Genomic DNA, 13,451 nt, shown 5'->3' with positions numbered 1-13,451 from the left:
GGGCAGACTTATATGGTCTGTGCCAGAGCCGGTGGTTGGGAGGCGGGGCTAGTGCTGGGCAGACTTATACAGTCTGTGCCCTGAAGAGCACAGGTACAAATCAAAGTAGGATATACACAAAAGTAGCACATATGAGTTAGCTTGTTGGGCAGACTGGATGGACCATGCAGGTCTTTTTCTGCCATCTACTATGTTACTATATGTACAACGGAAGAGTTGGGTTTTGTCCATTACATACTTTAATTGTGCTGTGTTGCAGGGATCAGCCATTTTTAGTTGGATCAATGGGGTATGCCTTTTTGAAAGGTTAGTTTTTAGTGATTTCCGGAAGTTTAGGTGGTCGTATGTCGTTTTTAAGGCTTTTGGTAATGCATTCCACAGTTGTGTGCTTAAGTAGGAAAAGCTGGATGCGTAAGTTGATTTGTATTCAAGTCCTTTGCAGCTTAGGTAATATAGGTTTAGATAAGTTCATGTTGATTCTGATATGTTTCTAGTTGGTAAGTCGATCAGGTCTGTCATGTATCCCGGGGCTTCACCGTAGATAATTTTGTGAACCAGGGTGCAGATTTTGAAGGCAATGCGTTCTTTGATTGGGAGCCAATGTAGTTTTTCACGAAGGGGTTTTGCACTTTCAAATCGTGTTTTTCCACATATCTGCCTAGCTGCCATATTTTGAGCAGTCTGGAGTTTCTTTAAGGTTTGTTTTTTGCATCCTGCATAAATTTCGTTGCAGTAGTCTATGTGGCTTAGTACCATTGATTGTATTAGGCTGCGAAATGTTTCCCTCGGGAAGAATTGTTTCAAGCGTTTGAGTTTCCACACTGAGTGGAACATTTTCTTTGTTGTGAATGCCACTTAGGTTGCGGTCTATTGTAACGCCGAGGATTTTCAGGCTGTCTGAAATAGGAAGGGTATGTTCTGGGGTGTTAATAATTGTGGGGTTGTCGGCACTGTGTTGGGATGAGAGGATGAGACATGCTCATAACTCAAAATTGCCGTCTAATAATCTAATCCTTGATGAGTCAGGACCACTCACACATCCAGAAGGTTTGATATTTTTATCTTCATCCACCTGGAATGGGGCAGACTGTAAATTATCTCTGTGCTCATTTAACGTGAACTCAGTTAATTTGGCCTTCAGTGGTCACATGACTTTGTCATAGGCCACAGATGCAGGGGAGCCAGGCAGCTTCACAGTGTCGTACAGGCTTTTTTCTGTTTCAATGTTTTGCCGCTGTAAAGAGGGGAAAGAAAAACATATTTTAAGTTCAGATGCTCGCTGTCCCGGTGGCCCAGTTTCAGGAGGGAGACTTGGGGTCAGTCCTGGAGATTTTCTGACACCTCCACTTCCTGCTACATGCCGGATGGACTAAAGATCAAAAATCCCAGGTCTGGTACACAAGTCTCCTCCCCCCTGATCTGGGTCACTTTGCAGCAATGAATGGATTTGATTTGTGGGTTAGTCAGTGCACAGCAAGGTTTGAAAAAGAGCAGGAGCCATTTAACATGACTGAAGCAGTACCTCCAGGGAAACTGTAGCTGACTGCCTTAATCCCAGCCCCTCCTAGTTGATTAAAATATTATATTAACCCCTTAGGTTCTTAAACCTGATTTTGTACAGTTTTTCAAGAGAGCTGTAACTTCATTGCAAGTTACAGAAAAGTGTACAGAGAAAACAGGAATAGCTGCCCTGGATGTTGACGTTCTTCAGAGTTAGGTGCTCTTAACTCATAGGAAGGAGTTGAGGCCTGGTGGTTTGAGATTAGAACTGAAGAGTTACTGTCCTGTCTCTGCTATGAGCTGTGAGTGTATCTATCTCCCCTGTGCTTCTGTTCAAATCCTCTCCTCTGCCACTTATCTCACCGTGGGAGCTTAGGCAAGTTGCTTTATCTCTCCCTCGGGTACAGTTGACTCATTGTGGTCATTTTGTAACTGGAACTGTTGTTCTATAAGGGCAACAACATAGCACCTATTTGCTTCTGTAAAACAAGGTCTTGGAACCAGCCCCAACCGTGCCCAAATTGGCCCGACACTGTCTAAAATATAGGAGAGTCAGCCATAAGGTGTGACGGAACGCTCTATCCCTACAACCACACAGACCAAAGAGTAGGGTGGGTAGGCTGTTCCCAAAGACACAAGGGCGAGACGCGGTGATCCTTGTATATAATATTTTATTAAAATACACCAAAAGACCTGACACAGTGGCCATGTTTTGGAGCTTGTCCAATGGTTATGTTTTGAAGCTGTTTTTTCCTCCTAGCATATTGTTTCACAACACTATCCGTTTTCGCTAGTACAGGATCGGATACACCTATTTGCACTCTAAATGGCGCTTCCCTAGTTCGGGCCTGGACAGTCAGTGAAGAAAGAAAGAGGAAGAAGAGAGGAGAGATCGTTAGTAGCAGCAGCAGCTTCTGAGTTGGGTTGTTACGCCAGTGGTTAAGAAAACAGATAACGGAGAAGCCAGCTCAAAGAGCTGCATGCACAGTAAATCAGTGTGGAAGGATTTGTCATGCCTTGGGAAAATTCACAATGCTGTAAATAGTCTTTCCATTTAAGTTTTCTGGAGCTGGGCCTTCTGTCAGGATTGGGTTTGTCTCCGTTGGACCCTAAAAAAGAAACACAAGCTTTATTGGGGCTGACATTAGGGGTGAGAGGTGGGAAAGGGGCAATCAGGTCAGTTGTAGTGGGCCCTCCTGCCTCAATGTAGTCCTAAGAGTCCCCCAAGTTTCTGCCCTGGGCCCCTGAATGTCAACACCAGCCTTGACCTTGATTAATGACTTTGCAGAGAGACTAATCAACAGAAGAGCAGATACATATTACTATGAAATGAACATGAGAGAGATTGGGCAATGGATGTACCGTGTCTGTGTTGTGAGTGGTCAGAGCTACCTAGAGGCCCTAGTTCGTGTAGGCACACATTTGGCAAGTCCTGGATTTCCAATATACTTCCCAATGCATTGTGTGATTTGTAGCCCTTCCTACTGAAACCTCAATGGTTATAAAGTACTAGGATGTATCAGGACTGGGGAGTATCTGAAATCCAGGACTCGCTCCAGGAACTGGGTCACTTGAGATGATGCCTGTCTATTACGCAATATGTGATTATGTGTTGATTGGTGCTATGTGAGATGCTTCCTACCCTATAAATTAGAGGCAATTCCAGGCTCTCTGAGGGACATATGTCAGTCTTGGTTTTTCAATGCCTGTTCAAAGCATTCTGGGAGTTTTCCCTAATAGAGAAGTCAATTTTCAAAGGCAGCTCCAAGGGTGAAGCAGCGCTTTACATGCGGAAATAGCCAGTTCCAGAACTGCCTGGCCAGAACCTTTGCAATCATCACCTGTACACATTTAAGTTTAGTTGTTTGAAGAAGCGTTCCCAAAGGCAGGATATGTATGGACACAGACCCCTCCTCCACATCTGTAGAGGAGGAGTCCCTGTCTCCTCAGCTCGAAACCTTGGGGTCATCTTTGACTCTTCTCTCTCCTTCTCTGCTCATATCCAGCAGATCGCCAAGACCTGTCGTTTCTTTCTTTACAACATCCGTAAAATCCGCCCCTTTCTTTCCGAGCACTCTACCAAAACCCTCATCCACACCCTTGTCACCTCTCGTTTGGACTACTGCAATCTGCTTCTTGCTGGCCTCCCACTTAGTCACCTCTCCCCTCTCCAGTCGGTTCAAAACTCTGCTGCCCATCTCATCTTCCGCCAGGGTCGCTTTACTCATGCTACCCCTCTCCTCAAGACCCTTCACTGGCTTCCTATCCGTTTTCGCATCCTGTTCAAAATTCTTCTACTAACCTATAAATGTACTCACTCTGCTGCTCCCCAGTGTCTCTCCACACTCGTCCTTCCCTACACCCCTTCCCGTGCACTCCGCTCCATGGATAAATCCTCCTTATCTGTTCCCTTCTCCACTACTGCCAACTCCAGACTTCGCGCCTTCTGTCTCTCTGCACCCTACGCCTGGAATAAACTTCCTGAGCCCCTACGTCTTGCCCCATCCTTGGCCACCTTTAAATCTAGACTGAAAGCCCACCTCTTTAACATTGCTTTTGACTCGTAACCACTTGTAACCCCTCGCCTCCACCTACCCTCCTCTCCTCCTTCCTGTACACATTAATTGATTTGATTACTTTATTTTTGTCTATTAGATTGTAAGCTCTTTGAGCAGGGACTGTCTTTCTTCTATGTTTGTGCAGCACTGCGTACGCCTTGTAGTGCTATAGAAATGCTAAATAGTAGTAGTAGTAGTAAATGAGAACGTCTGTGCCTAATTTTACCCAGAGACACTGCAAAGAGCAGTGTAAATAGAAGCACCTACTTTTCCTGGGGTAATTTTCAAAGCTGAAGAACTGAAGAAATTTAAGATTTTGTTAAAGACTCATTTTTTTAATGAAGGGTTTTAGTGATGCAAGTTGGCTGTGCCGTGAAGGCTCCTGTGAATGTTTGTGAGGGGATGTGCATTGTTTGATTGAAATTTACTGCTCTTCTGTTGATTTTGAAGTTCTTTGCCTTTATCGGATATGTTTTGCAAACTGCTTAGACCCCCTGTAGACTTGGTGGTATATCAAGCTTTAATAAATGATAAATCTCTCTATATAAAACGCACCTCCAACATTCTATTGAAGCCTCACTTTTCCCAACGTTTTAAAAATGAGGCGGTGTAGATTGATGCTCCTCCATGAGTGTATGCCCCTCCCTCGCATCACAACATGATGATGTTGAGGGCAGAGAACTTACACTCAACGAATAGCATCGCCCACCCGTTCCTAAGTGAAAAAAAGGGACGTCAGACGCATCGCGAACGCGAACGAGCAGCAAGAAAGGGAGGACTACCATTGCCCTACCCTCGCATCACAACGTGATGACAACGAGGGTGGAGCACTGACACTTGGGAGGAAGCGAAGGAGGAAAGCAGCATGAACGTGGGAGGGAGGGAGCGAACCTGCCTGAATGTGGGAGGGAGGGAGGCAGGCAGGCAGCCTGAACATCGGAGGGAGGGAGCCAGCCAGCCAGCCAGAACTTGGGAGGGAGGGAGGCAGCTTGAACGAGGCAGTGGGAGAGAGGGCCATGACCCTGAAAGGTGGAGGGAGAGATGGGGGCCACGACTCTGAAGCTGGGGGAGGGGAGGAAAAAGAGGAGAGAGAAGACGGGGGCGGGAGACAGGGGGGGGGGGCCCTGCCGCACACTCTCATTCTTTTTCACACACACACACACACACTCATTCTCACACACACTCACACAGACAGCCTCACTCTATGTCAAACACACACACTCGCACATTCACTCTGTCTCTCTCTCTCACACAGTCACTTTCATACACACTCTCTCAAACATTCACACTACGATGAAAACCTTGCTAGCACTCGTTTCATTGGTCTCAGAAACGGACCTTTTTTACTAGTAAATAATAAATGATACAATTCAGGAAAGTCCACCTGGGGGAAATGCATGCGTACTTTCACCTGTGACATGACTTTGACACAAGAATAGGAAAACCAGGACTGACCTGCCATTTCCTTATGACATGGAATCAGGTAGTCACTCTGTAGTCGCATCACAACAAACCTTCACAGGTTGTCGACTGACCTGGTTTCTGAGTAACCACAATATGGAATTTAAACTCACCTCCACTATACCTGGCTGGAAGTGCTTATAGCCCAGGTGAGGGATAAGTCTATATCTGGACATCCGTAACTGCATACCTTTTGAGTGCATAAATGCACAGAATACCAGCAGTTTCACGGTGAAGTTCACACTTATGCACATAAGTGCATGGATTAGGCCACGTTATTTAAAGTTAAATACAGATAAAACCAAGTTTTGCTGAATGGACAAACATCAGATATCTGGAATGACAAGATCTTAAAACTGAGCAATCCAAATTTGGCTTTTGAATCCAGTTTAAAGATTTTAGAAATTACTTTGTCTAATATCCTATCCACGGAAACACAGGTTAATATGTTGGTAAAGCAGAGTTTTATTTTTCTTTTATATTGTTAAAGAAGTTAAGAAGAATTAGAGGTTTGCTATAACCCTCAACTTTTAAATTGGTGGTTCAAAGGCTAATATTGGGACAGTTGGATTATTGCAACATTATCTGGGTGGCACAAAGTTTTTGTTATGGAAACTACAGTTAATATAAAACTCAGCTGCTAGAATGATAGTCTCTGCACATAATTACCCCATTAATAATGAATTTGCATTGGTTGCTGGTGGAGACAGGCTTTCAGGGGGAAACTGGATTCGTGAGCGCTTGGGCCACTGCCGAGGAGCGGCAGCGGCAGGAAAACCACCCCAAACAAGAGACAAGGCAGAACTCAGATGGACTGGAAAAAACAGGACTGGAACCGCTGGACTGGAGCTGCAGCTGAGACAGAGCAGGCTGGAACAGGCAGGGCAGGAACAGCTAGACTTCACCTGCGCTTGGCCGCTGTTCTCCAGGGGTTGAGCCCCCGGGTGCGGCCGGCCGGCCGGCAGGACTATGGGACAGAAGGGAAAACCAGAACTGTAGGGTCCAGCAGGCAGCCAGCAAACAGACAGCCCAGGAAACAAACAGGAACAAAGGCAGGCAGTAACAGTAGAATACTCCAGGAACCAAGTAGGGTCAAAGGCAGGCAGCAAACAGAGAATACTCCAGCAAACAGGCAGGGTCAAAGGCAGGATAAGAAGTAACAGGGTAGCACTGCAACAACACTCACCGACGAGAAGCTCATCAGACGACCTCTGTTGCAAAGGCAAACTAGAAAGTTCCCAGGTGGGAATAAAGGCACTGCAGATGAGGTCACCAGTAAGGGTGTGGCTTGGCAGCAACAACAGCAGAGCACGGTTTGGCTGGAACAGGATCCCGGAATGGACTAGACTGGACTGGAACGGATTTCAGGATTTTCACCCAGGCTTCAGGATTTACACATAGACTTGGCGTGGCTGGAGGAACCACAAAGCAAGTCCGACAGGGAATATAGTCACTATCGTGACACACGTATTCAGTTTAAATTATGCATAATTATTTTAAATATTTTATATGGTAATGTGCCACCTTATATGTTGGATTTCATATGTTTTCCTAATTTGCACAGAGTGGAGGTATCAAGAAATTGTTACTAGAGAATCCAATTCCAAAGGGAATTCATTCTATATCATCTTCGTCCAATTTTCCATTTTTAGCAGCACTTATATAGAATGCTTTCCCAGTGCAGGTTAGAACCACTAATTACAGTTTTTATAGGAACCTCCTGAAACGGTTTTATATAAGAAATTTCTTTTAGGTTAAGGTCTGCTTTTATGTTTTTATATACATTTCCGTAATTCTTCTGGGAACTGTCCAGAATTCTTATGCATTGTAATCCGCTTGGAACTTGATGGTTATTGCGGAACATAAGAATATTTGTATTGTATTGTAAGCAGTATTTGGTAAGGGAACACACAAGTGGCACAGCACATACATGCAAAGGTGGCATTCACATGGGTAGAGCATGGAAGCGGCATTGGTGGGGATGCCACATCTTTGTGAAACTTACAGAATACGGTAAGTTACACAGGTCCCAGCTGCATTTAGGTGCTCTCTAGTATGTCAGGTCTACGGATGGTGTGACTTCGGGAGTGTAAATTTTGGTACTGTAATGCCAGGTTAAGCTCTGTAATGGAATCTGGGATGCCAGGTGGCATTGGAGCACCTAATAGGAAGTGCCCGCTTCCAGACTCACCTCCTAATCTGTTAGGACTGGGATAAACCAGAACAAACATTCTCCAGGCTGTTCCTCAGTTCCCCAGGACCAAAGTCCACCACCCTAACCACTAGGCCACTCCTCCACTGTTGCTACTATTTGAGATTCTACATGGAATGTTGCTATTCCATAAGCAACCTTCCATGTAGAAGTCGGCCCTTGCAGATCAGCAAGGTGGCCGCGCAGGCTTCTGCTTCTGTGAGTCTGACGTCAGACTCACAGAAACAGAAGCCCTTCTACATGGAATGTTGCTAATGGAATAGCAACATTCCATGTAGAATCTCCAAGAGTAGCAACATTCCATGTAGAATCTCCGATAGTAGCAACATTCCATGTAGAATCTCCAATAGTAGCAACATTCCATGTAGAAGTCGGCCCTTGCAGATCACCAATGTGGCCGCGCAGGCTTCTGCTTCTGTGAGTCTGACGTCCTGTACGTGCAGGACGTCAGACTCACAGAAACAGAAGCCTGCGCAGCCTTCTACATGGAATTTTGCTAATGGAATAGCAACATTCCATGTAGAATCTCCAATAGTAGCAACATTCCTTGTAGAATCTCCAATAGTAGCAACATTCCATGTAGAATCTCCAATAGTATCTATTTTATTTTTGTTACATTTGTACCCCACGCTTTCCCACTCATGGCAGGCTCAATGCGGCTTACATGGGGCAATGGAGGGTTAAGTGACTTGCCCAGAGTCACAAGGAGCTGCCTGTGCCTGAAGTGGGAATCAAACTCAGTTCCTCAGTTCCCCAGGACCAGAGTCCATCACCCTAGTCGGCCCTTGCAGATCACCAATGTGGCCGCGCAGGCTTCTACATGGAATGTTGCTAGTGGAATAGCAACATTCCATGTAGAATCTCCAATAGTATCTATTTTATTTCCCACTCATGGCAGGCTCAATGCGGCTTACATGGGGCAATGGAGGGTTAAGTGACTTGCCCAGAGTCACAAGGAGCTGCCTGTGCCTGAAGTGGGAATCGAACTCAGTTCCCCAGGACCAAAGTCCACCACCCTAACCACTAGGCCACTCCTCCACTCCATGTATCTTTTGGCTTACGGAGAATGACACTGTGAGGCCCACAAAAGGCTGAATTTGTGTTACTTCAGTTTTGTCAAGGGGTTTACTGCTTCCCTTAATTTAAGAAGTGCAGGACAACCTCAAAAAAGTCTTCCTTTAAAGAGAATGTTTCTTTAAAAGTGCCAGATGTTGACAAGAGAATGGTTTCATGATACATCTGTAATTTTTCTGTCTGTTAAAGGGTTATTCCCAATAGCACAGTTTCCAGACTTACCTCTGGTTTTGTAACCTGGGCATAAACGGTTTGTATGTCTGTAGCAAAACAAAACCAGGAACAATGTGTTAGCTGGACTCAATAAGGAGGGTCCAGGGGGCTCCAAGTGACCAGGGACAGGCTAAGCCAGTCCAGGTTTTACCCCTGTTGACTCTACTGTTTTGTAGGAGATGGAATAGAAGTACAACCAGGATTGACTAATCACTCTATATCTTATATCACTCTCACATGGTGTATAGGCTTATAGCGTTTTACAATAGGTGGCTTCAGTGGTGTGCTGGAGCAGGCTCTCACAGGCTCGCAAGAGCCGGTTGTTAAGTTTTTAAGAATTTTGGGAGCCGGTTGTTAAAGTAAGGCCCTCCATGGCTGCTTTAACAACTGGCTCCCAAAATGTGGGCTTGGGCCCCCTGCTGAATTCTCTTTTACTTTGCTGGTGAGGATGCTGAGCCCTGCCAGCCAAGTAAATACTGCTGCTCCCCGCTCCTTGTTTCCAGCTCTGGGCAGCAGGCTGGGACTTCTCCAGCATGTGAGAGAAGTTCCAGCATGCTGCTCAAAGCAAGACGTTGGGAGTGGTGGCTGCCAGAGGTTTGCCTAGCGTGCCTGCACGAAGGGAGGGAGGAGAGAGAGGTAAGTGTTGCTTCCCCTCCCCCGGCCACCCCTGGCCCTTCCAACTGCAGAGCTGGCTACCTCCGGAGAAAGAGCCTGTTGTTAAAAATTTACCAGCACACCCCTGGGTGGCTTTCACCGTTTGTGTGTTTCCTGATGGTGTTCTAAACCATGCTCCTTCTCCCTGGAGGTGGGGGAATAATCCTTTGTGTTTAAAATTTTTTAACTACTCTTTGGTTCAGCTGGCTCAATAAAGCCCAGGTCGTACATTTCATTGGCCGTGTACAGAAAGAATACTCCCCTAATACTGCCCTGTGTACTTCGTAATCTTCTAGAGGGGTTGACTGGGGAATGAGGTTACTGTCCTGTTATGCTCAGTTATGATTGACTCTATAGAAAAATCTCGGTGACCCTCAGCTTACCTGGTTCCAGCTTCTTTTTTTTCCTTTTCATTTTCATATAGATCCATACAGCGAGGACTGCGGCAACAACAAGAATGACAAAGATGACAATAATGACAGCAATAATAGGGTTTGTATCGTTGGTTGATCCTGTATGTTCTAAAAGAAAAAGTTACAGAATTTAAACACAATAGAAACAACACAGTGAAAAGGTGACAGAAAAGATATGCTTGCCTTAGCAGATAACAAAGACAAATTATTTTTGACTTTCTTTAAAGATAATCAAGTGATTGAATTTTCATTTGCATGCAGCACTTAATTGCTTATTTACATATAAGGACATAAGAATAGCCATACTGGGTCAGACCAATGGTCCGTCTAGCCCAGTATGATTCCAACAGTGGCCAACCCAGGTCACAAGTACTGGCAGAAACCCAAATAGTAGCAACGTTCCAGAACTTCAAAGAGTAACAAGATTCCAGAATCCCCCAAAATAGGAAGATTCCATGCAGAATCTCAAAGAGTAGCAACATTGTACCTGGCAGAAACCCAAGTAGAAGCAACGTTCTGGAATTCTAAAGAACAAGATTCTAGAATCCCAAACAACAGTGAATGCTACTGATCCCAGGGATAAGCAGTGGCTTCCCCATATCCATCTCAATAGCAGACTACGGACTTTTCCTCCAGAAACGTGTGCAAACCTTTTTTAAACCCAGATACGCTAATCGCTGTTACTACATCCTCTGGCAACAAGTTCCAGAGCTGAACTATTCATTGCGTGAAAAAATATTTCCTCCTATTTGTTTTAAAAGTATTTCTATATATATTCCACCAATTATGCATTTCTCAGCGGATTACATAATAACTCAGGCCCCCTTTTACAAAGCTGCACTAGAGGCTGGCGAACGGGGGGGGGGGGGGGGGGGCTTAGTTAATGAGGGCATATAAATGCCCTTATGGTCCATCCAGTCTGCTCAGCAATAGTTGCATTCATTGTAATTATGGTACTTTTATTTTTTACTCAAAAAGTATTATATTACTGTTTTGGCCACCTTCCTCTGAACTACTTCATCTTGATTTGGCCACCAGACGTAAATACAGTATTCCAACTGGGGCCTCACCAATGATTTCTACTGGGGCATTAGCATCTTCTTTCTTTTGCTAGTTTGGGGGATACTTTGCTTAGACCAATTTTAAAGACCCCCCCCCCCCTTTAGATTCTGCACAAATGGGAAATTATCAACCTGTAGCAAATATTCCATTGTTTGCTAAGATCATGGAAGAATTAACCCTTATCCACACCCTTGTCGCCTCTCGCTTGAACTATTGCAATTTACTTCTCACTGGTTTTCTGCTCAGCCATTTCTCTCCTCTCCAATCTGTCCAAAATTCTGCGGCACGGCTTATTTTCTGCCAAAATTGTTATACCCACATAGCCCACTCCTCAAGTCACTTCACTGGCTCCCCGTCTGCTTCCGCATACAGTTTAAACTTCTCTTACTGACCTTTAAATGCATCCGCTCTTCAGCCCCCCCATTACCTCTCCACTCTTATCTCTCCCTACATTCCTCCCCGTGAACTCTGCTCACTGGACAAATCTCTCTTGTCGTCCCCCTTCTCCTCCACTGCTAACTCCAGGCTTCGTTCCTTTTCTCTCGCAGCACCTTATGCCTGGAATAGACTTCCTGGACCTATACGTCTAGCTCCATCTCTACCTGTTTTCAAATCTATGCTGAAAACCGACCTTTTCACTGCTGCTTTTTAGCTCCTAGCTACTACTCAATTGCCCTCCCCTTGTTCCTTTCTCACCCAGTACTTCCCTTGCCCTTAATTGTCTTGTCTGTCTGTATCTAAAAAGATTGTAAGCTCTATTAAGCAGGGTCTGTGTCAGGTGTTCAGCGCTGCGTGCGTCTGGTAGCGCTATACAAATGCTAATAATAATATTAGATAATAACCTTTTTTTTACTTTAACTTAAGTAAATGTTTGAATGTGGTTTTCACTGTACTTTTACTTAAATATTACAATATACATTTATTTTTATTTTTACTTAAGTACTTTGACCAACACCAAGTGTCATATGTTTCATGACAGACATCAACAAAAGTAGAGAAAACTGGTCAAAATTACTGCAGATGATTTTTATATGCAGGGTGACTATAAATTGGGAGTGTTCTATTGAGGTCTATATGTAGCCCCTTTGCATCTATATAGGGGTGAGAACAGTCCAGTTGGTCACAAGAGAATTTGTAATTTGGTGCCTGTCACTTTAAAACAAGGGAAAGCTCTAAAACAAAGAAGTAGAAAAAATCAAGCTGGGTTGGGGCAGCCAATGGTCCAGGGCTTAAATGAGAAGAAAAATTCAGGTCACAAAAGAGAAAAATACAACTTGTTAACAATGTGTTTCTCATTTCCTATACTGATTGTTTATCAAGACATTACCAATGCCTAACTGTGTTTGAATGATGTTTTTGGTTGGCTCTCAGATAATTAAAATGGACTTGGGGAAAATCCACTGCTTATTTCTAGGATAAGCAGCATAAAATGCCAGAGAATGTGGTAAAGGCAGTTAGCTTAGCGGGGTTTTAAAAAGGTTTGGACGGCTTCCTAAAGGATAAGTCCATAGACCATTATTAAAATGGACTTGGGGAAAATCCACTGCTTATTTCTGGGATAAGCAGCATAAAATGTTTTGTACTTTTTTGGGATCTCGCCAGGTATTTGTGACCTGGATTGGCCACTGTTGGCAACAGGATGCTGGGCTTGATGGACCTTTGGTCTGTTCCTGTACGGCAATACTTATTCTGGTATCCTTATTTATATTTCTTCACCCTTCTAGAACACTTTGCTCACTCCGTGACAGTTGTCTTTACATTCTTTTAGTTTCCAGTGCTCAACTTTAGTCAACACGACAAAGTGCTTTCTTCTGTGAAGTTTCCCGCCTTCTACATCACATACAACTCTTTTTCCAAATGCAAAATACTACTTAAGACCCGTCTTTATGAACTAATATTTAGAAAATATGCTTAGTTGTAGCGGATGCTATAGTGTCTCATTCTTTTGCCTTTGTCTAAGCTCTGTCTTACCTATCTCCTGTTTCTATCTCTCTTTCTAACCTATTCTATCTTGTTCTAGTTTTAATGGTGTTTCTTTCATAGTATCATAGTAGATGGTGGTAGATAAAGACCTGTACAGTCCATCCAATCTGCCCAACAAGATAAACTCGTAGCATAAGGTAGGATGTGATACTTGATCTTGATTTGTCTTTGCCATTTTCAGGGCACAGACCATAGAAGTCTTCCCAGCACTGGCTTTGTTCTCCAACTACTGAAGCTGTCATTGAAGCCCCACTCCAGATCATTCAAATCTGTCCAGCCTTAGAGGTCTTCCCAGCACTGGCTTTGTTCTCCAACTACTGA

The 13,451-nt window shown here is 44.3% G+C and overlaps 1 protein-coding gene across 3 annotated transcripts in view; it reads right to left on the bottom strand.

Moving 5' to 3' along the window:
• Positions 1-903: 903 nt before the first annotated feature.
• LOC115458422 (SLAM family member 5-like) overlaps positions 904-13,451 on the bottom strand; it is a 276,484-nt gene continuing 263,936 nt past the window's right edge. The window contains exons 4-8 of one of the 3 annotated variants that reach the window (XM_030188376.1): positions 13,112-13,118; positions 10,056-10,195; positions 9,028-9,065; positions 2,517-2,609; positions 904-1,234 (exon numbers count right to left, since the gene is read on the bottom strand). In XM_030188376.1, the coding sequence (XP_030044236.1) occupies positions 1,145-1,234; positions 2,517-2,609; positions 9,028-9,065; positions 10,056-10,195; positions 13,112-13,118 (368 nt within the window). In that variant the 3' untranslated portion in view covers positions 904-1,144. The remainder of the gene's footprint in view (positions 1,235-2,516; positions 2,610-9,027; positions 9,066-10,055; positions 10,196-13,111; positions 13,119-13,451) is intronic. The other 2 variants (XM_030188375.1, XM_030188377.1) reach the window with 2 other exon arrangements.

Source organism: Microcaecilia unicolor, chromosome 14 (genome assembly GCF_901765095.1).
Source record: "Microcaecilia unicolor chromosome 14, aMicUni1.1, whole genome shotgun sequence".
Lineage (NCBI taxonomy): Eukaryota > Metazoa > Chordata > Amphibia > Gymnophiona > Siphonopidae > Microcaecilia > Microcaecilia unicolor.
This window is presented reverse-complemented; position numbering and strand designations above follow the sequence as displayed.